Raw genomic sequence first — 27,169 nt, 5'->3', positions numbered from 1 at the left:
GATTGTCCTCTGTTGGGGTCTTGGGTTCTCCTGAGCTGTGGACGTCCTCTTGCAGCCCCTCCTTCCCCTTGGGTATGGCTAGGGTATCTATTTTAGGGATCTGCGGCTTGTAGTCTCTATCAGATGTAAGAGTTACTTACTTTCGGTAACGATGTATCTGGTAGAGACGATTCTAGCCGCAGATTCCTTCACGACCCCCCCTTCCTCCCCGTTCTGCGAGGGCCCTATGGGTCTTCTCCACACGCCTTCCTTCGGGGTGGTTGCCTTTTGTGAGTGTCTTTTCTTACTCCCTCCTTCGAGGGATGCTCGCCTTGTTGTTGTTCGATTCTTGTCTTTAAAGGTGCTTCTACGCCCCTGCACCCTGATCTCCAGTGTGGGGTTCGCTCCTGCTTCTTCTTCCCTTGGTTGCTTGCACTTATGTCTTTAGCAGTCCTTGGGGTTGAGGTGCCTTGGCTTGTCTCGACTTTCTCCTTGCTGGTGTTGTGTGAGGTTGAATGGTCATTGCTCTCCGTTCTGACCTTGGTGTCCCTTTCTGTTCCGGGCGGTGGCTGCAGATTTCCTGGTCTGTTGTGTATTTTTCACATGCTTCTGCCCGGGGGAGGCTGTATTGGTTTGCAGGATTGCTTTATCGTAGCGGTGCCCTATTCATTCATTCCAGATCCCGATGCCTCAGTACCTGGCTCTATTCTGGATGGTTCTGTTCTTCACCATTGTTTCTTTTCCTTCTGTTTAGCAGGTGTTTTTCACACACTGTTCCAGTATTCTCACAGTTTTGTTGGTGATGGCTCCGCGTTGTGGCACGGAAAAGTTCTCCAAAGAAAACTGACTTAGGTGCGCCTGGGTGGGACTTATGTATCCTCGCTGACGTCACAGACACAGATGACATCAGGGCCGAGTCACGTGGTGCCCTCTCCCCGGCGTGCAGGGATGCTGTGGCAAATAGTTTTCCGAATCCAGTCTCACTCCTGGGGATAATTCTACGTTTAGTAATCTGTGGCTAGAATCGTCTCTACCAAATACATAGTTACCGAATGTAAGTAACTCGTACTTACGCATTTATTCAGAGCACCTCTTTCCATAAAGGTGCAGGGCTACAGAACAGTATATTACATTTCATTTATATTATGGGCATGCCACGCTATGAGTTACTTCAAGATTCAGTACGCAGGATCTTAAAATGAGATGCAACATGTTTGGAGTTCTCCTAAAACCGGAGTATCCTCTTGTTATGTTACATTGTTATGTAATGCAAATTTTAGATCACACTATCACCTGGAAAGGTACTTGGGTGCCCAGTAGATCTGAGTCTAGCGAAACCTGCAATCCAGTGGGACTACTCGAAAAGCCAGGTCTTCAGATTCTTTCAGAATTCAAGAAGAGAGGAGGATGCTCTTATGTGTTGGTACATGCTTTAGGAGTGATGTAGGAGAAGGCTCAACTGCCGGATCTGGTTTTCCGTACCCGTGGTATGTGTGCAAGTAGGAGTACGGATGAGCTGAGGTGTCTGGAAGGTTTGCGAAAGTAGATGCGATTGTTGAGGAATACTGGTGGACTGTTATATAGTACCTTTTATTTGTAAGTGAGGAGTTTGAAATGTGCTCTTTGTGTACCTCAGATGTGCTATGATGTGAGTGCTGTATCTGAAAGAGACACGTTAGTGATAGATTCCTTACCTTAGAATATCCCCAGGCATCAGACTGGATCCGGAAATTTTTATGTAGCAATACCCCTGCGCGTCGGTAGGCGTCGTCCGCGGCTCCGCGTCCGTCGTCGGCGTCGTTCGCGCCGGAATGACGTCGTCGGAGTACTTAGACGCCGCCCATGCACGCTGACGTCAGTTCTTCTTTTTTCCGCGCCAGCTAGCGCAGATCCGGAGAAGCTCTACCCCTTAGTCATTTTTTGACTAAACTTTTGAGTCTTTTTGATCATTTCTGTCTGAGTCTTCGACTCCAACGGTGCCGGTAGGGATGCTCGGGTTGAAACCCTGCACGAAGTGCGACCGACTAATGTCGGTTACTGACCCCCATCGTCGGTGCCTGAAGTGTCTAGGCCTCGATCACGACGACCGCACCTGCTCCGACTGTCGGGCCTTGATGTGGAAAGCTAGGCGAGAGCGGTCTCGCAAGCGGTTCGAGCTCCGGCTGTCGGCCCCACGCCGCTCCAGGTCCCGGTCCCACGGGAGGTCGAGGGACCGGTCGCGGGGTCGGAGTCGCAGTCATCGCAGCTCCGGGAGTGGACATCGGTCGTCGGGTTCCAAGTCCTCAGGTAAGAGGCTGAGAGGTCGGAGAGGTGTCATCGCTCCTCCGACCCACCCCGACGCTCGCACGATGCGGCCAGGGGTTCGGGTGACCCTACCCACGCGGCTCCGACGGAGTCGCAAACGTCGCCACCTGCCCCACACCTTTGGGTCCCTGGGCAGAGCGCGACGCCGCAGGAGATCAAGCGGTACCTCATGGCCATGAGGTCCCTCCCTCCTCAGTCAGGTTCCACAGTGCCTCCGGGCCCGACGGTTCCGTCTGGAGGCCCTAGCGAGTCGGGTGCTTCGGCCCCAGCGCCGTCGGGTGCCTCGGCCCGACGCCACCGGCGACTTCGGTCCCGGCGCCGCAGGACCTCACCGGATCCGCTTCCGGATCCGGGTCATCGCCGGTCAACCTCACCGGCGCCGGCCCCGCGGGTGTCACCCCCGGCGCCCACTGTGGACGCCGTCCCCAGTCTTCCCTTCGGTCCAACTCTTGCGCCGGAACGTCACTGCTGGGCGCCGCTCCCGACGGCATTTGGAGATTTTTTTTCCATGAGGAGGCCCCGTCTGCTGAACCTGATCTACGGGAGACAGGTGGTGAGGGTGACTGGGAGGGGTCTGAGGACCCTCTGGCACTGGAGTGCCAGTCTCAAGAGGACTGGACATATGAGCTTGGGGAGGCCAGTGGTCTTGACGCTTCGCCAGACACTGGATTTGTCTCCCCTCCCACCGTGGCTATGGAGGAGGGGGCAGCTTATAGCGTAGTGTTGATGAGGGCGGCCAAGGCCTTAAACCTTGAGCTCCCCGTCGCGGCCGTGAGGACTAACCTCCTCACTGAGGTACTCAAACCGCAGGCATGCTCCAATGAGCCCCTACTGCCATTCAATGAGGCCTTGTGTGACGTTCTTGTGGGCACTTGGTCCAAGCCCGCCACATGTCCGCCTGTGGATAGGAACGTGGCCAGATGCTACCGCCCGGCCCCGGGTGACCCTTGCTTTTTGTCCACCCACCCCACCCCCGAGAGCCTGGTTATCCAGGCCTCTACTTCCCACACCGCATTCCCGACGGCTCCCCCCGATCGAGAATCCAAGAGATATGAACAATTTGGGAGGAAGGTGTTCTCGTCCCTGAGTCTGGGACTGCGGTCTGTCAATACCGCGTGTCTCTTGGGCCGCTACACCCACACTCTGTGGGACACGGTCGCGGACGTGCTGCCACAATGTCCGGTGGAGGTCCGGGCTAAACTCGGCCAAGCCCTTGTGGAGGGCCGAGATGCAGCGCGATATTCCATCCGGTGTGGGCTGGATACCACGGACTCACTGGGCAGGGCGATGGCAACGACAGTGGCGGTTCGACGCCATGGCTGGTTGAGATCCGCCAATTTTTCGGCCGATGTCCAGGCCACGTTGCTGGACATGCCGTTTGATGGCCGTCGCCTCTTTGGCGACAAGGCAGACCATGCGCTTGAGCGTTTAAAGGACTCCAAGGCTACGGCCAAGTCCTTGGGCCTCTCGGCCACACGCCAGCAATCGGGTGCCTTTCGCTCCTTTCATGGCCAAGGAAGGGGCGCCCCCACACGTGCTGCCAGCCACGCGCCGCAGAATGTTCAACAGCGCGGTGGCGGCCGTGGAAACCGCCGCGGCGGCGACAACGGCGAGGCCAGTCCACACCTCCCTCCGCAGCGCCCGCCTCAAAACCTTCCTAGTCCGAGTTTTCAGGCCCATGTGACGCCTGTGGGAGGCAGGGTTCGCCATCACCTCTCCCACTGGCGCACTGTCACGTCTGACAGGTGGGTGCTGCAAATCATCCGAAGGGGCTACTCCCTCCCCTTCGAGGCGACCCCTCCAGCCATGCCACCGCAAATCCACCGCGTGTCGGGGATGACTTGCAACTTCTGCAAGAGTAAGTCACGGCCCTCTTGGCCAAGGGAGCCATCAAGCGCGTTCCTGGACCAGAAGTAGGGTGTGGTTGTTACTCCCACTACTTTCTGGTACCCAAGAAGGGCAAAGGGGGCCTACGCCCTATCTTGGACCTGCGGAGCGTCAACAGCTTCCTCCGGAAGGAGAAGTTCAAGATGCTGACTTTGGCTCAGGTCTTAGCTGCCCTAGACCCTGGAGACTGGCTGGTAGCGTTGGACTTGCAGGACGCTTATTTTCACATCCCCGTCCTGCCGGCCCACCGGCGTTACCTGCGATTCACGTTAGGCAACGAGCACTTTCAGTTTACAGTGCTCCCCTTCGGCCTTACCAGCGCCCCACGGGTATTCACGAAGGTGATGGCGGTGGTCGCAGCTCATCTGGGCAGGTTAGGGGTGTCAGTCTTCCCCTACCTCGACGACTGGTTGTTGAAAGCGGGCTCGCCCCAGACAGTCGTCAGCCACCTCCAGACTACGGCCGACCTCCTGCACTTGCTGGGGTTCTCCATCAACGTGCCGAAGTCGCACCTGTGTCCCTCTCAGAATCTCCTCTTCATCGGAGCGGTTCTCGACTCGGCGCAGTTTCGGGTTTAACCACCCGAACAGCGGGTTCGGGATATACAGGCTCTGATTCCAATCTTCCAGCATTTATCCCGAGTCTCAGTCAGGTTGACGCTGCGGCTTCTGGGGCTGATGGCCTCCTGCATCCTTCTGGTGCATGACGCCCGGTGGCGGATGCGGGCTCTGCAGTGGGACCTGAAGTTTCAGTGTGCCCAGCATCAGGGCAACTTGTCCGATCATGTCTTGATCTCGGAGGGCACTGCAAGACAACTGCAGTGGTGGCTCACGGACCGCGATTGGGTCAGTGGCAGATCCCTCTCCCTACCCCTCCCGGAGCACGTGGTTGTGACGGACGCGTCCCTCCAGGGCTGGGGAGGCCACATGGGAGAGGCAGAGATCAGAGGCCTCTGGTCTCCTGCGGAGTCCCGGCTCCATATCAACCTCTTGGAGCTGCAGGCGATTCGTCTAGCACTGAAGGCATTCCTCCCCTCTGTCCGGGGGAGTGTAGTGCAGGTGTTCACGGACAACACCACCGCCATGTGGTACTGCAACAAACAGGGCGGGTGGGGTCGTGGACCCTATGCCAGGAGGCTATGCGCCTCTGGCAGTGGCTGAAACATCAGGGCGTGACCCTGGTGGTTCAACACCTGGCAGGCTCTCTGAATGCCAGGGCGGACGAACTCAGCCATCGGTGCATGATGGATCACGAATGGCGTCTGAACTCGGACGTGGCGCAAGGCCTCTTTCAGCAATGGGGAGAGCCTTGGTTAGATCTATTCGCCACAGAAGAGAACGCGCAATCTCATCAGTTCTGCGCGTTAGAATTTCCAATGCGGCACTCGCTCGGAGACGCTTTTCGTCGCGAGTGGAGTTGCGGTCTATTGTACGCCTTTCCGCCTATACCACTTCTGCCCAGAGTGCTGAAGAAGATCAGGCGCGACCGGACCCAGGTTATCTTGTGGCTCCGGACTGGGCACGAAGATGCTGGTATCCCGAGCTACTCGGCATGTCAGTCGATCCCCAGATTCATCTGCCTTTTCGGGAGGACCTTCTGTCGCAGCAGCAGGGGATGGTCCTGCACCTGAACCTGTCCAGTCTCCACCTACAAGCTTGGAGATTGAGCGGCGGCAGTTGAGGCCATTTGACTTGCCTCCCGAAGTCTGTGATATCATATTGGCAGCCAGGCGTCCCTCCACAAAGTCGGTATACGCCTGCAGGTGGAACAGATTTGTGGCATGGTGCACAGCAAAGGCTGTGGACCCACTCTCTGCACCCCTTTCTGAGGTTCTCCTCTTTTTTCTTTCTCTTGCCCAGCAGGGCTCTGCTCTGGGCACTCTCAAGGGGTACCTTTCTGCCCTTTCCGCCTTCTTACAGCTACCTGATCAGCCTTCCTTGTTCAAGTCCCCCATTGTAAATAGGTTTTTGAAGGGCATCACACACATGTTCCCTCCTGTTCCCTTCGTGATGCCCCAATGGGACTTGAATCTTGTGCTTACTTACCTCATGTGTGCTCCCTTTGAGCTGCTCCATAACTGTCCTCTCCGTCTTCTCACTCTGAAGACTGCCTTCCTGGTTACCATCACCTGTGCCAGGAGAGTGAGTGAGCTCCAGGCTCTTTCTTCTACACCTCCTTTCCACTCTGTTCATCCAGACAATGTGGTGTTGCGAACAAGACCTTCCTTCTTGCCCAAGGTTGTCACGGCCTTCCACATCGGGCAGTCCATTACTTTGCTCACCTTCTTTCCGCCTGCGCATCCCTCGAAAGAGGAAGTGAGGCTCCACCGTCTGGACCCAAAACGTGCGCTCTCTTATTATCTAGATCGCACACGCCAGTTCCGTGTGGATGACCAACTCTTCGTTGGTTACGTGGGCGCTAAGAAGGGAAAGGCGGTGCACAAGAAGACCATCTCGCGGTGGATCATCTTGTGTATCCAGGCATGTTATTCCTTTGCCAAAAAGGAGCCCCCTGCTGGATTGCGGGCTCATTCTACTCGGGCCACGGCGACTACAACTGCTCTGGGCCGAGGAGTGCCCTTGCAGGACATTTGCCAGGCAGCCACGTGGGCCTCGCTGCACACGTTTGCAAGACACTACTGCCTGGACAGCCAAGTCCGGAGGGATGGCTTCTTTGGCCGTTCCGTCCTCCAGGACTTTCTGGTGTGAATATTGGTTCGCAGACTCACCACCGGGGTTGGTATTGCTGGGGTATCTGTTCTAAGGTAAGGAATCTATCACTAACGTGTCTCTTTCAGATGCACAAGTTACTACTTGTGTAACGATATATCTGTAAGAGACATTAGTTAGTGATAGATTCCTTACCGACCCACCCATCCTCCCCGTTCTGCGAACCGATATCTAGGGTTAAGGTCATCCCCTTTCAGGGCCCTAGTTTCATGGCACCAGTGTTGGTTCTATCATGGCTCTGCGTATCTGGCGCGGAAAAGCTGTGTATCAGAACTGACGTCAGCGCGCATGCGCGGCGTCTAAGTACTCCGACGATGTCATTCCGGTGCTAACGACGCCGGACGCGGAGCCGCGGACGACGCCTACCGACACGCAGGGGTATTGCTACGCAACAATTTCCGGATCCAGTCTGGCGTCTGGGGATATTCTAAGGTAAGGAATCTATCACTAACTAATGTCTCTTACAGATATATCGTTACACAAGTAGTAACTTGTGCGTTAGAGCTTTAGAGTGATTATGGTAAATGAGTTCTGAATGGTCTGCAGCCTTTGATTGAGTTTTTTGTTTATCCTGGCATGAAGGTTGTTCTCATAGTCCACCTTGCTTGCTTGTGACCGGGGTGTGCATGACAGTTTTTGGGTCCTCACTGGAGTACATTTGAAAACTTCCTCAGCTTCCTCAGAATATGGAAGCTTGAGGCGGTTACAGCATTGATTTGCACAGATGTGTCGAGTTTGCTGTCAATGATGATCCCGAGGTTCTTGTCGTAGGTGTTGGTCCTAGCTCTGTTGGCCACCAGGTAGATTCGGAAGTGAAGTTCTCTTCTCGAAGATCACAATTTCGGTCCAGCCGTTTTACAACTTTAGACAAATGGTCTTCATTCATTGGATAATTTCAGTCATGTAGGCATTGTACTTAATCTGGATACTGGATGCCTTGTCTGTGAGGGAGAGAATGAGCTGCGTGTCGTCAGCGGAGGAGAGGATGTTAATGTTGTCAGAGTAGATGATGCTGCCTAGAAGGATCATATGTGTGGTAAAGAGGTTCAGGCTCAAGGAAAATCATACTGGCTGAAAAAGCTGTTCAACTTCCTATTAAGGGTAGCAAGCACTGTATGAATGCAATTACAATACAATCTTTTACTTAATAACGATCCAGGCACGTTGAAAGGAATATATGAATTCATCAACTTACATTAGCGTCGTAATAGATTAATATGTGAAGAAGCACCAATGAAGACTCTGAAAGGTAATAGTTTGGGGACATCTGCTACCAGTAGCTGGCAACTTAAACAGTTTGAGCTAGCGGACTGAAAAAAGAGCAGTGTGAAGCAAACAGACGGAAACCTTAAGTCAGAGGAAATTGAAAACAAAGCACAACCATTTAAGCCTATTGCCTACCCTCTCTTTAAAACTCATCGGGGTTTTATGAGCTGGGAAACACCATTTGATCGGCTGTTAGCTAATAAACCTGAGTCTAGGGTTTGGAAAGCACTATATAAAGAAATATTTGCCAATAAAATGCAATATAATTCCATAGATAATATATGACCTGCAGAGGAAATGTTGCTTATAAGGATGGGGTAAGGCATGTACATTTTAAAACAAGCATTTGCATTTGCAATGCATTCTCGCGAGTTTGAGCTATTGGCGTTGTAAATGACAATGCCTTTTATTTATGTTTTGGGTTTTAAAACATAAATAAAAGGCATTGTCATTTACAATACTAATAGCTTAAACTCTCACAAATGCGAGACCTATTGCAATGCAATAAAGGGCCTGCTCAACCGCTTGTTAGATTGTAAATAGGAAGAGACTGGCCAGAAACGTCTTCAAAGTAGTGATAAATAGTGCAGTGAAGAAGATGTGTAAGTGTTGTAAATTACACAGACTCAAAGTGTGAAGTGAGAGTTACAGTAGATCCAAGCTATAAATACTAACAAAGAGCTCCAACACCTTTTGCTTTGTGATTACAATGTCATGGCCCAAAAGGAAGAGCGGAGCGGGGCTATTTCCTTCCCTCTCCGTGAATTGAGTGTGCAGTGTGACATTGCATAATGTCATTGCTATCTTTGGCCTAATAAAAAAACACTCCAGCTGTAGTAGGGCCCTGGCTTCACTTCTTGGTGCAGAATGGGCTGTGCTTTATGGCAGGCATGGAGGAAGGGGAAGGGATGGTCTGTGGTGCAGCTGCATTATTACGAAAAAGGCACGTAATAATGCCGGCTTAAAGTGATTGAAAGTAGGCGCCTGTGTTACTGGGCGGCTGGGCTGCTTAAAAAAAAACCACAAGCGGTTTCAGCTAAAGCAGCGCATGTTCAGCCTTCAGTAAGATAAAATCAATAAAGTAAATAGTGCTAGCAGATTAAATAACAAGTACTGAGTAACAACTGAAGTAAAAGGGCCAGTAACCATGGGAGTGTACAAATGAAGACAAGGCCTTACTAAGGAAGGACTAACAAGCCTATTAACGAATCCAAAGGCAGCATTTACGAAAGACAATGACACAAGCCAATGAAAAATATGGGAGGAGAGTGGGTGCAGCTTCTCTCTCATACTCAACTACAGCAGTCTCGCTGAGTTAGCAGCGCAAGCGTGCTGCCTCTAAGCTCGACCTAAAAATGTGGCAGAACCTGTGTAGCTCTCTCAATGGAAACTCTGAAAATGAGAACATGAACAGCAGACCTTTATTGCCTCCAGATCTGAAGTTGAAATCTTCAGCTTTGTCTCTCACAAGGAACTTGGATCTGATGTACTTTCAGCTCCTTCCACAGAGAATTATCCAATGTGCTCTTGGATGATTTGTTGGCCTGCTTTAATTCTTCCAGTAAAAGAGGGTTATTTTTGGTTTTTTGTCTGAAGCCACAGTTTCAAAGTGCATATTGGTTCTACATATCAGTCACGCTTCTTAACCCTGGTGAAGCGATCTACACAACTATCCTGATTTCAAGACTGAGTAGCATACTCCCTCAGCTAATGAACAGTCCGGATGTGTTAGACGGACAGACCTTTGAAGTCATTTAACCATTACTAAATGCCATTGATACATCTAGTAGAAGGGAATCTTCCACATCGATAAAGTTAGTGGGAATCGAAAACATCCAATCACTGCTGCTCAACCTTTAGCTACATTTACTTACATGTTCCGTTTCACTTAGATGACTGTTGCTCAGGACCACGTCTTAGAGCACACCCACAGTATTACCTTTCCAAAGGAAAGGAGTATGACCCCTGACCACATCTTGCAAAAAATGTTTTCCTCTCTATGAGGTCATAAATCTTCATCTGCTCATTTGTGCATCCTTCGCATTGTGCAAGATTTGCAAAAAGGATGCAGACTAGCTTTACTTTGGCTCTTTACAACAGCCTTTGGATGCTCACTGGATGCCAAATGGCGTTCTCTTTCTGCTAGTCAAAGCCAAAGCCAAAGCACACTTTATTTGATTTTAAAAAAATCATAAAAGCCACATACAATACATATACATTAAAATCGAAATTAATTTATATACAAAAATCAGGAATGACCATAATTATCGGGCATTATTTGGCTCATAGAATTACAATCCATTAGAATGATACCATATTTACAATAAAATGTTTAGTGGAACCCGCTTATTCCTAGTTCTAAAAGCTTCCGCTAGAAAACTGGCAACACTGAAAGTAATGTAAACATTGCCCAACATCTGGAGGTAAATTAATGCAGGTCTGACTTGAATAAAGCCAGCCTCCCTCAAAACAGGTAACAAGTGTTTTTTCCTTGCAGCAGTATAAAGCCCACAAAACATCATAAAGTGCATGGTATCTTGTTTTGAGAAATTGTCACACTCACAAGGAGGGGCGTCTTCTGGGTTGTCCCATGATAGATGGCAGCCTAAAGAAAATTGAATCAAATTAAAGCTAAATCTGACTAATAACATTCTATGAAGAGGTCTTGTGACGTATTTCAAATATGGTTCCAGAGAGGGCGTAGTAATTAACATAGAATGTATTCTTACAGATGGTTTCATTAACTCTTTCTCCTCTCTATTAAGACGGGCTCTGTCCATAAAATGTACCTTGATCCACTTTAGATCTTCTCTCCTGATGTTAGATGGAAGTGAGAAAAGATCCGGTCTACCCAAGGCAAAAAATGTATTTTTTAGATACTTCAGCCAGGGTATTTTCATGGCACGGTCCAAAGAAATGACATCCTCCAGAATAAGATGATTCAAAGTTAACTCTGGATTTAACCATGTCTTTGCCCAAAATAGGAGAGGAGCCAGGTTCAAATTATCTGCAATGTAGGGCAGACCCACTTCCTCATAAATAGAGAAGGTAGGGGTCGATTTGGGGACTGAAAGCAATTGTCTGATTATTCCGTTTTCTACCCTTTGGATTTTAACTTGGGTAGCATAGCCCCACAAGGCAGCCCCATAGGTGGCAATGGGAATACACTTTGTGTTATAAACGTTTAACAATGCTTCCATCGGCCTAGCCCCCAACCTTTTTGTAAAACCCAACAGTGCAGCTGTTGAACGAGCCAAGGATAGACTCTTCGCCTTTATCTGAGGGACCCAGGACCCCCTTTCATCGAAAAGGACCCCCAGGTAAGGGAAGACCGAAACCCTTGAAACCACCTCACCCTTACATATAAATGTTTTGGATCTAAGCTTTCCTCTCTGTTTACCCACTACCATAGAATGAGATTTTTTAGCGTTAACCTTCAGATCAAGGTTTTCCATGAAAGAACCAAAACGGTCCAGTAATCTCTGTAGGCCAATGCCTGTACGGGCAATCAATACGGCGTCGGCACCTGTAGTCATCCCAAACGCGGAGCGTCTACCCCCCCTCTATATGTTTTCCCAGCCCATTTATATAAATGGTGAAAAGGAGCGGGGCCAGGATACACCCTTGGCGGACCCCTTTCTCAGACCTCAACGTATCCGTGCACCTTCCCTCATTTGTGACCCTAACCTTGGCAAATAAATTCTGATGTAAGGAGGCCATAAAAGTGACCAAGGAAGGGTTTATCCCCATCTCCAAAAGGATTAACCACAGTTTGGACCTATTAACCAGATCGAAGGCTGAGGAGAGGTCCATAAAGGCCAGATAAAGAGACCCCTCCCCGGCCACCGCATATTTGGCAATCAATAGGTGCAGATTCAAACATTGGTCCAGGGTACCTCTTTTCTCTCTGAACCCGTATTGTATGTTTGAGAGCCCCCCACAGACCTCCAGATTTTCACTGAGTTTGGACAATAAGACTCTGCCTAGAATTTTAATGGCAGAGTCAAGGAGGGAAATAGGTCTGTAACACCCCGGGTCCTCACGTTGTCCCTTTTTAAAGATTGGTACTATGATGGAGGTTGCCCAGGTATTGGGGAACACGTTTTCATTTGCTGCCCTAAAAACTTTAGTTAAAACCTGAGACCAAATTATCGGAGAATGTCTGTATAGGTTCTCAGGTACGCCATCAGCGCCCGGCGCCTTGTTTTTTGAGGTCTCCAAAATGGCCTTCAACACCTCCTCCTCAAAAAACTCTACCGGGGGGGGCCGCCCTAGGGACCAATTGGCCGTGCGAGGCTGTGCTATTCTTATCCCTATAGATGTCTTTGAAATGAAGGACCCACTTCTCGTCCGGAATAACGCAGTCAGTGACTGCGTTTTGTGAACCGACTAAAAAAGGGTGGTTAATGATCTCCCAAAATTTCTTACTATCTCGCAAGACGTCGATAGAGAGAAGTTTATCCCACGCTTCACTTTTGATTACTTCTTTTCTCTCCTTTAGGGTCAGTTTATATTCCCTCCTTAAATTAGCGATAAGAGCCTTGTCCCTTGGTATGACTTTTAGCGCCCGCTTCAAACGGGTGTTTAGTCGTGAACAGTTTGCGTCAAACCATTTGAAGGAACTAGGCACTCTCTTGGTGGGCTTAGCTGTAAGATCCCTCGATATTTGGACACATATCCTTTCAAACGCCTGTATAATTATTTGGTATGGGGCCTCTTGCTTTAAACATGTTTCCATGTCTCCCTCGATTTTAGGCAATAGATTTGCCATAAAGTCATCTGGGATTACCTTACCCCACTTAAGCCGCCTCCCCTGATCCCTAGGCACAGGAACCGCCTGCCCATGGGGGTGGCCCCATCCCTCGCGTTTAAGTTCTCCCCAGCACATTACCAATAGCACAGGATTGTGATCACTATAGGCTGAGGGGATTGTCCTATAGGTTTTCACCTTGGTGTTTAGCCCAGGAGTGGTGAATATGTAATCAATTATGGAACCTTGAGGCGTTCCTTTATAGGTTGGGACTCTCTCCCCCCCACCTGTATTAAAAGGTTCGTAGAGGTTACAACTAGCCAATAATGCTTCCAGCGCTTCACCTGATTTTGTATGTTCAAAATGGGAAATAGATACCCCTAAAAGTCCCGCATGTTCATCTATATGACAGGGGAGATTACATAAATGAATATTAAAATCGCCCATCACAATGAGCTCAAAGGCAGTGTGCTTATTTACACTGTAGTTAAGTAAAAATTTCTCTAGGGGTGCAATGTGACCAGTATCCATTGCCCTCTCCCAAGAGTTATAAAAGTTAATTAATAGGATGGAACGGTTCGGTGAAACCGTCCATTCCACAATCAAAAGGTTAGAGGAGCCTGACTCCAATTGCTTAAATCCCCCCGCTAAATGTAGAGAGAAGAGGAAGATTAGTCCCCCCTTCGCTCTCTCCGCCACACTGGGTGTCGCTGGTACAAAAAAACTAGCAAAACCATCTAGCCAGGTGTTTACTGAGGATTCCCAGGATTCTTGAATTGCTATCACATCATGGGAGGAAATAAAGTTGACCCAATACGGATCTTCCCTCTCATGCCTGCAACGTTCCAACTAAGGATTTTACATAGTGCTTTATCCTCCTCCTGCAAGGTCCCAGTTATCGGGGCAACTAGTGTAATGGTAGAATTACTAGAAACTCGCCTATACTCAGGTCTATTAACAGGGGACCCCGACCGTCATTCGCAGTCATCCAGACCGGAGAATGCTTCAAATCTATTGGTTGTCTCCAAAGGCATAAAAGGCAGCAAATGGTCCATTCTCCTATTTCCTTGCGGGTGGTTTGAGCTTCTGTAGTTGTTCCTGTGCCCCCTATAAGGTATGGTGTTCCACCCGTACACGTTTTTTGGCAGTATGAGGTTAGGATCCTGCCACATGTTTTGGTTGTTGTATGTTACGGGTGGATTATTCAGAAGGCCAAAAGGCGCTTCAAAAGGCATCATGGGAGTCACCTGGGATCTTGGATAAAAGTAGGTCAGATCACAAGGAACAATGGTTGAACCAGAGGTCCTTGGCATCCAATTTAGGATGTGTCTGACCGCACTTGGGCCCTAAAATTTATAATTACTAAATCACCCTCCATATCTTTCACTCGACTCCCCAACCAGGAGAGCCACCGGACATGTACAATTTCTCCATTAATATTGCATGGGAGCGGTCTGTGTTGGCCGAGCCAATGCATGATTTTATTTTTTAATTGGCTGAAGGTTTCCCTCTTAGTGTCTTCTAAAGTAGGGACACCCATAAGTACGACAACATAAGGGACCGCGTCAGGTGGTAGTTCGACTTGGCGGCCCCTCTGAGTACCTACTCTCTCTGGCTGTGCCCTCCCACCTCCTCCCTGCTTTCCAGTGCTAGCTATACCAACCCCCTTCGGGATTTCCTTACGAATGCATTGGGCAGGTTGATTAGATGCCTTTGGTGGATTCCCCCCATTATGATTGCGACTCACCGGGTTGCTAGATGGAGTTAAATCCTTTTGAAGTGAAGGGATGGAGGTTGAAACCACGGCTGCGGGGGTAAGGCTGGCTCTGCTGGTACTTTCGATAGGCCTGCATTGTTGGTAATAGCCGTTTCTATATCCCCCAGTCGTTGCTCCAACCTCTTCAACCTCTCTAATATGGGAGAAGTAAATGCCCTAAGCAAAGGTCCAATGCTTTCAAGGGAAAGGGTCGACACTTGTTCCTTAGATATCTGATTACTGGTGGGTGTCGAGCCAGGTCTGGCTCCAGTCATTGTTAAGGTATTTGTAGGGGGTATCTCCTGGGCTGGGTCGAGAGATAAAATAGCATTTATAGTGGTTGTAGGTGTGACTGTTGCCTTTCTACCCTTTCCAAAATCAGTGTGACTGATCTTAACTCTTTGTTGAAATCCTCCCCTCTTCTGTCTCTTATTTGGAGGAGGACCAATAGCTTTGACAACTTCCCGCTTCCCAGCTTTCTTTTTCCCCATTAAAACTCGGGGGTTATCAGGTATTGTTTCTGTTGAGATGCTAGTATCGCTAATTACCACTGTACTATGTTCTTCCACGCTATTAAGAGCAGTCGAAGAGGGTGGTGTATCACGCAGAAGCGTTGGGATTCCATATGTAGATAGGGGGTCCTCGCTTCCTTGTGGCAATCCTGCTCCCACTGGGTTAATCTGGGAGAATGCAACTGCGGGTGATCTGTTTTTAATGGATTCAATGGAACGACGACGGTCGACCCTTCGTTCGGCCAAGTCGCATTCCCTTTCTATGTCAGGAGCAGGTTTTCTAAAGTAATTATCAAAAGTACCTTTGCTAATTCCCCCTATGTCCGGCAACAGATTTTTTTCCTGAATAGTTGCCATGTGGACAAAAAAAGTCAATATTGGTGGGAATGTATAGCAGGGCTGATGTTTATCTAGAATAATTACTTCGATTTACCAGGGAATAATGTAAGGTAATTAAATGAAACCCGTACCCCGAATAGATAAATACCCCTACGGCCTAGACCCCAGAATATAGGTGTTATTAGTGGGGCGACGAAAGAGGGGGTCCTTTAAATTAACACTGTCAAAATAGCGCTAAATGAGGTGAGGCAGTGAATAAACAGTTCCAATGAATGGGCTCGAAACGAGCAGATGACATAAGTACACAAGCTCAGTAAGGGACGGTCTTACTTGTTGTGATACAATTAATGAAGAGGACAGTGGAAGTTGGAGTCCTGGCCCAGCCCAGCCTCCTTCAGCCACCGAACGGCCACAAAACGGCCCGCCCTTGTCCCGGGCTTCTCCCGGGACACTCCAGCGTGCTCCCGCGCCGCGGAAGAGGCTTCCAAATAAATAGGATGTTGCCCACACAGGTTGCGGGGCTAGCAGGGAGAGCGGGCCAGGTGTTGCCTATTGGCCGAGCAGGGACTCCTGGGAGATGGAGTCCCCGCACACGCTCGCAGCCCTGCTGCTCTGCCCCTGGCTCCCCCCAAACGCAACGTCCTCCAGCCTTCTGCAACCACTGCACCAAAGTCCTTTTCCGCGCTGCGGGACCCGCGAAGCGGGTTCCGCGAGTTGTTGATGTGTAGGAGGAAGGGCAGCAGAAGGGAACACTTCTATCCGGCACTCCCAGTCGGCAGTTCCACGCAGGGCAGAGTCAGAGCACAAGGTATCCCGCCGGGTCAACAGCTACAGGGAGTTCAAAAGGACTCCAATGCACAGGGGGCGGGGCTAGCAGGGAGAGCGGGCCAGGTGTTGCCTATTGGCCGAGCAGGGACTCCTGGGAGATGGAGTCCCCGCACACGCTCGCAGCCCTGCTGCTCTGCCCCTGGCTCACCCCAAATGCAACGTCCTCCAGCCGTCTGCAACCACTGCACCAAAGTCCTTTTCCGCGCTTCGGGTGAGTTGTTGATGTGTAGGAGGAAGGGCAGCAGAAGGGAACACTTCTATCCGGCACTCCCAGTCGGCAGTTCCACGCAGGGCAGAGTCAGAGCACAAGGTATCCTTCACTGACATTTGGTGAAACATCGATACAAATTCCTCGGCAGCAGTGCCAAGATTCCTGAGGTCAGACTCTTTGTGCCGGGCTAGAGATCTATACTAAATCTGAGTGATTTACTATCAATGGCAAACATAAAATGGGTTTGCAGAATGACCGTTCTTGGGTAAGTAGTAACATTTTGTTTCAGGTAATTGCTTAAATTTGATTCTAATAATAATAATATTATAATAGAGGTATATTGGCATTTGAATTTATGTTTCAGCTAATTTTCGCTGTAACTGTATCATGATAAAATCAGTGTAACTGTGCTTCAATATAATTTGTAATGTTTAAATGCCATAGGGAAAGGTTCAGCCTTTTGATCCTTTTGCAGTTCATAGCCTGATTCGTCTTTCGCTCAGAAACAGACTTGTGTGCATGACTCCAGCAGGAGCTTGGGTGTCTAGTTTTTAAGTTTGGCTACAGACCTCGCCAGATTTCTAGAAGACCTTAGGTCAAAAAATGTGCAGGAGGTACAGAGAAAGAGGGCTTATGGTCATCCCCTTCAGCTATTGATTTTCGTGTGCTTTTCATGGCTTGGATTGGCTATCCATGAAGACCATGATGTAGGTGTATAATGGATGGTTACGTTTTCCCACTTGTGTTGTATTCCCATTAGTGTTCTTGCTGACGGGGCTCAACTAGACCTTTTGTGAGACTTGAGCCAGTGTGTTCTTTAGTGTATTTTGTTTGCTAACTCAACAACATCTTAATTGCTTTTTTATGGGGTTTTGGTTTATGAATCGCAATCTGATTGAAAACATTCATCTGCTAGAAGGTTACAGTCCTGTTCACTAATCTCTATCGCAAGTTCATATGTTTTAGTTTGCTGTAAAGATTTGTTCTCTGACTTGTAGCCTTTTTTTGTTCATGAAGTAAAGACGTACAGCCACATAGGCTGTATTAATGTTGCAATGTACATACTGGCCCTTTGACAACACTATCTCCCATGCAGTCTTTTACTGCGCAGGTTCACTGCTTAAAAGTCAAACTTATTTTCATTACATTACTGTTTGAAGATACAGCTTAACTTTCCTATGAAGTCTGCTCCGGAGAAGCGCCCGGCTCCTAGTTTTCATTTTGTTGTGCCCCAAGATGGTGCTTCACTGAGGGATTTTCTTTCTGCGACATCTGGACTAACACACAGTCGCCCATGTATTACTAACACTTTCTCCAACAAAAAGCTAGAGATGCTGGTTTTGTCAATGTTTGAATTGTATGGAGGTTCCAAGCTCTGGTTTCTAGTTGTTGTTTAAACATAACCAGGCAGAACATGTTCTTTATTTTTTTCTTGATGTCTATTTTTGTTTGCGCTAATATTCCGTCTTCCCTTTTCTGCATTTTTTATGTTTCTTTCTCTTTGTATTCCTTTGTTCTGTTTGTCTTTCGTGTATATTTCATAACGCATCATATATTTAGGTGTATTGGCTCTGTCCAACATCTAAAAAGTAAATTTGGACGGAAGTATTTCTTGGACATGAAACTGAAGGAGGGCTCTGAAAGTCAGAAAGTAGAGCTTCTGCACCAGGAGATCGAGCACATCTTTCCTCATGCAAGTCGTCAAGAAAGGTAAGAAAGCAACGAACACAACTCGAGGTATGCCTTTATGGTCTTCAAAGTATTTTTTCGAGTTTTTCTAAGATAGAGTATTAATGGTTTGTGAGTCCATACTTAACAAAGTAATTGGAGTTTTGTCATATAAACTTTATAAAAGATGGACCGTAGCTAATTCTACCATCCAGTCGTTTAGCTCGTAATTGTAAAAAAAATTCTACGGAACTTGGTCATCAAATACCATGTAATTAACGACTCCCTATGTCTTCGTGTAGCCTTTATTTGACACCCCCAATATACGCCATGTGCAGTTTTTTTCACCATAAGGTTTCGAAGCCTTGGAGGCATCGTAGAACTAAAACCAAAGGCTGGATTCAACCATTGAGCGACCAGAGGAACTTTTAGCTAAGAAAGTTTCGTACACAGCTCTAAGCATCCGAAATAGAACTACTCCCACATTCTTAATAAGTATGCATTTTTTTCGAGTTTTTAGATTGATGAAAACACTTTTTAGATATTGCCGTTTGTAAGGCAAATTACAGCAGTAATAGTTATACAGTCACCCTACAACATAAGGTGTTAATCCAGCTTGAGTTAGAAAACAAGAATGAAAAATGCTGGACTTCACAAGCCCTGTCCTGGTGGCAGAAATCAGCGTGGGGCTTACCTGCTTAGGTAGTGAAGTCTGAATTTTTCTCTGTCTCTATTGGGGAACACTCAAATGTGAAAGAGGTTCAGTCTACAGAGAAGAAGAGGCGAAAACCTGTGTGATTTTGCAAAATGTAACACCGTGTCATTTTAGCTACAAACATGTAACAGCCCTCTGAGAGATAGCTTAAGGTAATCAACCTTACTTGTGCAATAATGGATTGGCTTTAATGCTATATCAGATCTACCAGGCTCAAGGCACATTGAAAGCTTTTCCCCAAAATCCCAAAAGAGTATTATCAGCTTCAAATCAAACAAGTACTGGCAAAGCCAAATAGATCTCACATATGTGAGATCTATTGGCCTTGTCAATGTTTTTTTAACTATGTTGTACGGGAGTGTGAAAGGAAAGAAGATAATAGTGCCATGACTCAGCCAGTGTTGACTGCTTCATAGTGAGCCTTTTTTAGTTTTCGCCTGCTTATGAAATCTATTATATTTAATATATCTTAAAAGGGACTTACTTTTTTATTGGTCCGTGTACTTGTCACTTTACTTTCATCCTTTACATTGGTTGTAGACATTTTAATTACTGTTGTTCCATGTGTCTTTCCTCATCCATTTCCCATGGCCCAAATACTCATTCCCATCCGCCGGCTGTCACTTTGATGAGTGGAACTACTTTAATTTGCTTGCTGCACACCCAGCGTGTTTTGCCCAAATCACAGGATGTTGGGCCGGCCTCTAGTTAGAACCGGTCCTCCAGTTTCAAAGTTGGCTTCTCTGGTCGTTACACCACATCCTCTCTCATCCGCATTATATCCCAGTTCTGCTCCCTTCCTCCTCCCCCGCACCTTCCACTTTGTCCACTTTAACCACCGTTTCCTTACAGCAAAGTAATAAAGAATGGCGATTAGTCATAGCTGCGCAGCGTACTCTGTAGAAAAATACTTTGACTAGTCACTAATTTCCAATTGTGCCTCTAACCACTGTCTTATACTTGTCAGACAAATTAAATATGGGCAAGATATTGATTGTCATTATGATATGTATCTGATAGAGACATCTAGCCGCAGATTCCTTAACTTAGAATATCCCTATATGTCAGAGTGGATCCAGAATTTTTTTTTTTGCAGCAGCAGCAGCACCTCTGCGCGCCGGGGGACGGCGCCACACGACCCCGCCCTGATGTCGCCCACGGACATGACGTCAGCGAGGTCATATAAGTCCCTCCCGGCGCGCTGACGTCCGTTTCCTTCTTTTCCGTGTGCAACGCGGATTCGGAGTAAGCGGTCCTCTTGCCTGTTTTCAGGCCACCTTTGACGCTTCGCATCTGGAACAGTGTGCATTGCCGTTGGGTTTTAAAATGTGTACCTCCTGTTCACGGCAAATGTTTGCGACGGACCCACATCTTATCTGCATGTGGGGTCTGGGCGAACACCACAACTCGACAGATCAAGCCAAAGTCCAACGGGAGCGCAGGATGAAGCTGCTTTCGGCTCGCCTGTCCCGGTCAGAGTCGTCATGGCCCCCGGCCTCCTCTTCGGCAGGAGGTCCCAGTGGCAGTGGGTTCCATTTGCGGCATCGTTCGCCGTCTGGTTCCTTTGTGCGTTGCTCGCCCCTTCTGCATGTTGCTGAGGTCCTCGACCTCCCTTCCTTCTGTTGTCAGGGGCACTAGTTCCCAGAATTCTCCGGACGTGCGACCCCGGGAGTTGTCCCTCCCCTATCTGCCTTATCCTGGAGCTGTGGCAACTCGGACCCAAATGGAGGCCTTTGCCATGTCCCTGCAGGCCTCCCTTGGGTCCCCTCGTCACCCTGGGGTGTCCTCGGAGCCTCCACTACATGCGGGGTCTCCGGAAGACTCGCCGGCGGCTTTCCCCCCTGGCGCCGGCTGAGCCCCTTGTTTCTAGGGAAGATGGAGATATGGCATCGTCTGGATGGCATGATGGGTCCTCCTCTTCGACCCATAGCACCCCTATCGCTCTGCATAGTCCAGTGGGGCTCCCTGTGGCGTCGCAGGTTGTTGCTGGTGCTCGCAGCTTTGCTTCGAGCCCACCTTAGCCTTCAGGACAGGCGGCTGCCGGTTCGGAGGTGGGGTTGGCGCTGGTTCGGCGCCGTAGAATTGCCTCCCTGGCTCCGACTCCATTCCTTACTTCGGATTGGAGCCTGTTGTGGTTGAGGCTTGGTCGGCGCCTGTTCTACGGCATATAGTTGCCTCCTCGGTTCCGGCACGTTCCCTTCTTTGGAACCGGAGCCTGTCGGGGTTGAGGCCGAGTCGGCGCCGGACGAGGCCGAGGCGGCGCCGGACGAGGCCGAGCCGGCACCTGACGAGGCCGAGCCGACGCCAGACGAGGCCGAGCCGGTGCCAGACGAGGCAGGGTTGGCGCCGCCACGGTCTCCCTGGCGCTGTCTCCACGCTGGATTATTGACTCCTCCCTGGAGGCTTCCGGGGGGGGTGGGGTCAGTGTCGCCTCAACATCCGGCGATGCCGGGCCGGATCTGTCCTTGCCTCTATCCCCCTCCCCCCCCCCCCTAGAATTTGTGACCCCGGTGGACTCCCCACCGCCTCAGGAGCCCCGTCAGGAGCCACATTCCTCAATGGGGGTTCCTTCTTTTGGAAATTGGTCTCATCCCCAGTTCATTGGACAACCACCTTGGGATGGGAGGCTCCGTTTACTGCCCTCACCCACGGATGAGTTGCTGTCCCCTCCACAGAGGGTTACGAAGGCCGGTGCAGTGTTCATACGAGTTGTCTCCTTGGCCGTCCATGTTCTAAGTATGCAACCCCCTTCGGTCTCCCTGGCTGTTGACCCTCTGATGGATGTCCTACACCACGGTTCGTGGAATCTAGAACCGCTTCTGCCTTTCGAAGCTTCTCTTTATGATGCCCTGTTGGGCACCTTGGCTCGGCCAGCTTCCGGTGATCTGGTGACTCGTTCTGTCTTGCACCACCACCGTCCTGCTCCACACGACCCAGTTTGCCTATTTGTTCACCCAGATGTTCAGGGGTTTGTTTTGCAAGCTGCTTTCGCTTCCTTGCCTCAGCTGCTGCTTCATCCCTCCCGGGAGTCCAGATGGCTGGAGTCATGGGGCGTAATATTTTCGCCTCCACTAAACCAGCTTTTTGCATACTCAATACAGTGTGTGTGTCTTGGCTCAGGCTACGTCTGCCCTTTGGGACTCTACTATCTTCCACCTCTGAGGGCGCTCGTGTTGACCTCCTCCATCTTCTCCGTGACAGCCGTGATCTGGTGGAATTTACAATCCGCTCGGCCCTGGATACCACGGATTACTAAGGCTGAGCTGTGGCTGGTTCAGTTGCCCTGTGGCGCCATGCTTGGTTGCAGGATGGCGTCTTCCCGGAGAATATCCGGAAATGCCTTGTTGACTTTCCCTTTGATGTGGTCCTTTTGTTTGATGCTCACGCCGATTCGGCTGTTCAGCGCCTCCTTGCAGGCTTTCGCCCTCCCCCATAGGTCTGTACTTTGCAGGTCTTAGTCTGTCATGTTCTGGGGTGGTTACCCTTTCCTTTAGCATCCACCAGTTGCACAATGCGTTTTGGGCTGTCAGTAAGCCTACTGTGGCAGTGTTCCACAGGTTGTTTGTGTTCTGTCCTCTGACTCTGGTTTACCCTAAGAGGTGTTCGCCAGTTTTTCGTGGGGGTGTGCTATACTTCAAGTGGGGTACCTGTATGCTATTGTATAGCTCTGCTATGCGCCAGGCGGGCATGGAGGTCCCTTTTGGCTCTCTATGTCCACTGACGCCATTATCTAACTGTTGCTCAGTGTTGTGCCTTTGACGCTATCTCCTGCACGCCATGGGCCTCGCCTTGCCTATGTGCCTCATTTTCCTCTCTTGGAGGTTTCAATGTATTTCAACACGCTTCAAAATGCGGCTACTTCCTGCCAAGGGTGCACTAGGTGGGTTCCTCCAACTGCACCCATGGCTGCGTGGTCGTGGCTCGCCCGTTTTGCTGTATATGTATATACCCACGGATTGCCCGTGGGGTATCCCTTGTTATCCACCTCCACCTCTCTTCGCTGATGCGCGGTCTGGTCCTATATCTCTGTGTTTCACTCAGCAATTCAGGCCTTTACTCTAGCCTGCCCTCGTTCTGCACGGCGGTGTCTTTTCTTAGTACGTTTAAAGTGCAATTTGGTGCCTTTTACTGCATCTTCAGCAACAAGGGTTCCTTGTGTTCCACTCCCTGGGGTGGTCCCCTGCCTCGGGATGCTCTTTCTTGGGGTTCATATATTAAACATTCCCACTCTTCTGTGGGGGGGTGCATTTCCCCTCCCAGTCGTAGGTGGTCTGGAGATCTGAGGTTCTTCTCAACAATTGTGTGTTCCTCTTCACAGCTCCTATTGGCACCTTCGGTGCCTCTGCTGCCACTCCCTTCGGATGTGACCTTTGTCATTGGGTGTCACCCTACTCTATGCCTGCGGGACAGCTCCTCTAATGCAGGTTGTCCCAAGTGCTGCGCCCTGCGTCTCTATCTCTTGTGGGTGAGTCCTCACATAGGGCTTCAGGCTGCCTTGTAGGGTAGTCCGGTGCTCATTTTAGCTACGCCACCTTGTTGTCTCCCTGGCTGTCGGCTCTGGGCATGTTTTAGTTGTGGTCTGTATCAGCGTGCTTCAGCGTGATACTGTTCGTCCCTGTCGCCCCCTTTGTGACTAGGTGTGCACTTGGCGTGTCTTTTGTTCCCGCCTGTGCTTCTGAGACATTGCTCAATTCCTGCCTCTGGCCCTTCACTTCCTGGATGCTGCATCTCAGGCCGCCCTTGCGTGGGTTAGCCTGGTAGACACTGGTTACATCTTTCCTTGTTGTCCCCTAGCTGTTGTTGGTGTCAACTTAGTGTGCCATTAAGCTCTGGGAGTAGTCCTTCTTCCTCCCTTCGTTGTGGACTCTCTCTTCTGTTTTGGGATATGGCTAGTGCCGTTTCTACATCTCATACTCACACTGGTATGGTGTTATGACATTCTGGCAGATTTGGACACCTTGTCTCCCGTTGTCTTTTGGTCTTCCGAGCTACTTGGGTTGCTGTTTGGCTACTCCGCCACAGCCGTCCCCATAGTCCGTCACTCTGTTGCCAGCTTAGTGCTTCAGGCACTTTCTGTTGTTCTGTCGCAGACCCACCTCCCCCTTGAGTATGGCTGTGATATCTATTCTAAATTAAGGAACCTTGGGCTAGATGTCTCTATCAGATGTATGAGTTACTTTCCTTCGGTAACAATGTATCTGGTAGAGACGTTGTCTAGCCGCAGATTCCTTAACGCTCATCCATCCTCCCCGTTCTGCGAGGAGCTTGCCGGCACAGTTCTACGTGGGGATAACAGTCGAGCTTTGTCTGTTGAGATATTCTCCCCTTGTTACTCAGCCTTTGGGGAGGGTCCACTCTTTGCTTGTAAGTTTCTTTCTCAGAGCTTTGCTCTGCCTTTACTTCACTTATATGTAGACAGTGTCTGATACTGTCTTTTATGACGGTGTTTTGCACCATCCGCCTTCGTTATTTTACAGATTTTTCATCTTTCGCACACTGTTCCCATACTTTGACAGTTTTGTTGGTGGCTCCGCCTTGTGCCCCGGAAAAGTTTCTCCGAAGAAAACTGACTTCAGCGCGCCGGGAGGGACTTATAGGACCTCGCTGATGTCGCGTCCGTGGACGACGTCAGGGTGGGGTCGTTTGGCGCCAGCGCACAGAGGTGCTGCTGCAAAACATTTTCCAGATCCAGTCTGACGCCTGGGGATATTCTAAGTTAAGGAATCTGCGGCTAGATAACGTCTCTACCAGATACATCGGTAACGAAGGTAAGTAACTCGTACGTTATTGGCAAACAATATTAATACGGTGGGAATAGATGAAAGATAGGGAACAACCGAGGAAATTATAAAATGCTTTTTTACATTGTTTGCAGCCATGTGTGTACTGCTATCGCTGTGCGCAGCTCACCAGACACTGGGTGGCCCTTCTTGTAAACATTTCCCATTAAATAATTCGTTGCAGCTTCGTGAGAAGACTGCATACATCAGGGCTCGTTCGTCTGGACGCACAGTGGGTCAATGAAATGAGCCTAGTTTTTTCCAGGTAAAAAAAATATCTTGTTTCCAATGCCTTGCCCACCACCCTCGTTCAGGAGCTGTCACACCAAGACATTTCGCCTGATAATTGTAGGCTAGTATCACAATTGGCACCCTCGCAGATCCTGCCCCTTTAGGTTTTCTAGGCCTGTCCTCGGTCACTGAGGTGAACTTGAGTTCTCAGAACCACACCCTAGCTCATGGGTTTGCAGACTTTGCTGTGGCACTCTCTACTGCAACACCATTACCCTACCGCCATGATGTTTGCATTAGCATAAGAAAATCACATTTTATTGCGCATCAACTTATTGGCTGCCACATTGAAGCCCTCCAGCCATACCCCGCACATTCCTGAGCACAGAGATTGTGCATTCCCTTCCTCTCAGAGACCCCCCCTCTTCGCAGAGAGGTGCAGCTCTCAGGGAAGTGACCTCTGACTAACAATTAATCAAATGTTTCTGCCAAAGGAGAAAATTAAATGTGCCAGTTTCATAGGTTATGTATGGAAAGAGAGTCAATTAATTACAGATGGATTTAACAAAAGCGCCCAATAAGCCTCACAACTGAATTGCTCGGTTACAGAAAAATAAAGCCTGTAATATATTCATATGGGTTTAGCGCTCAGTGTAAGCTGCAAGTCAAATCCCAAAAGGGCAATGCAATCTCCTCTTGTCACTTTTATTAATCACTCTTAATATTAACATTCTAATGATACTTATTTTATCCACTTGAAAAAACGATGAAAGGTCAAGTTTCCCTGTGAGGTTTCAACCTGTGGCCTGCAGGTTCATATAAATCTCTGCCTTAGGAACATTAAATTACAAAGCAAATTTCCGAAATCCAAAACAATAATAAGAAGTATAAGAGAAATCTAATGCTCGTTTACACAGTACACTTACAAAAATAAAGAAGCAATAAACCAAGAGATGTTTGAACTATAATTTACACCTGTACTAGCTAACTCTATTTTTCATAGTTAAACATGTATTTTAACTTTCAAATGCTGGTGATTTTTTTTAAATGTCTACATAACTTTCACATACTTTCATCAGGAAGGGAGTGCTTATTCCAGTGACCCATAATCTTTTTTCATTCTTGATGTCGAACTTATAGAAGAGTTTTGTGATTGGGTTGTGATTGAGTCTGCTGTAATTCAAACAAATATTTGAAACGCAGGAAATTAACATTCTGGTGCAGGACATGGATTGCTCGGAAAAGGTGGAATTTACTTCTGTTCTCTTAGAGATAAAATCCCAACCACCCTTACTGACTACCTATTAGATGGTACTGTCCAATTATTTTGTGCATCATCCACTAGAAAACAGTGAACCTAGAGATCCCTGCTAAGTAGCTATCAGGTATTCTACAAGCCACCTCCAGTATATCAGTTGATGCATCACTCGGATAAGTCACTGTGTTTCTCGACTGCTTTTGGTACATGTATAAGAACCATAAAGACACAATAGTACTTCAACACCTATCTACCATTCTGCTGTCATGAGACAGACTTTTTCCCCATCGGATCTCAGTAAACGACAGACAGTGAAGCTGACATATATGTGACACCTCCTGCGTCCGATGAAAAAAGGTTCCATACATGGCTCAGGAGAGTGAGTACCCCTGCCCTGAGTTTCGCATGTAGCTACCAGTTAGTGTTGATTATTTTGTTTTTACCTTCGTGTTAGACCTGTCAGCCTTAGGGTTATCTCTCCCAAACGTTTTGCCTCTCCTACTCCCTTTTGCTGAACCTTTTTTTGTTGGCTATTCAACACTGTGCACTTTATTGTTTCTGACCCGAGCTAAAGGGCTTGTGCTTCCTCCCCTAAAACATGGTTTTGTTGGCAAATACCTAATTGGCTTATTTAATTACTTATAAGTCCCTTCTAGAGTAGTATGCCACATAAACAAGGTCCGGTAATTAAATGCTGCTAGTGGGCCTGCGGTATAAAAGGGGGGGTGATGGATGGAGCATCTGAATCAATCAAACACTCACACCCAGTCAAAAGATCTGGGTTTAATCCATCACCGTTCTTTAGCCCACTCTGCCACCCCAGTTCAGACATGGCTATATGCAAATCAGTCTGACCCTGTGCCTCATAGGAACAGTCCAGCCCGAACTGCCAAGCCATATCTTCCCTGGACCGGAAACAAGCTTCCGAGGACTTCCAGCTGTCTTCAGCCCGGCTT

The 27,169-nt window shown here is 48.8% G+C and overlaps 1 protein-coding gene across 2 annotated transcripts in view; it reads left to right on the top strand.

The window, feature by feature from the left end:
• ABCA5 (ATP binding cassette subfamily A member 5) overlaps window positions 1-27,169 on the top strand; it is a 1,411,043-nt gene that overhangs the window by 1,284,153 nt on the left and 99,721 nt on the right. For both annotated transcript variants that reach the window (XM_086930971.1, XM_086930972.1), the window contains exon 36: window positions 18,122-18,271. In XM_086930971.1, coding sequence (XP_086787097.1) covers window positions 18,122-18,271 — 150 coding nt within the window. The remainder of the gene's footprint in view (window positions 1-18,121; window positions 18,272-27,169) is intronic.

Source organism: Lissotriton vulgaris, chromosome 7 (assembly GCF_964263255.1).
Source record: "Lissotriton vulgaris chromosome 7, aLisVul1.2, whole genome shotgun sequence".
In the NCBI taxonomy this organism is placed as follows: Eukaryota; Metazoa; Chordata; class Amphibia; order Caudata; family Salamandridae; genus Lissotriton; species Lissotriton vulgaris.
This window is presented reverse-complemented; position numbering and strand designations above follow the sequence as displayed.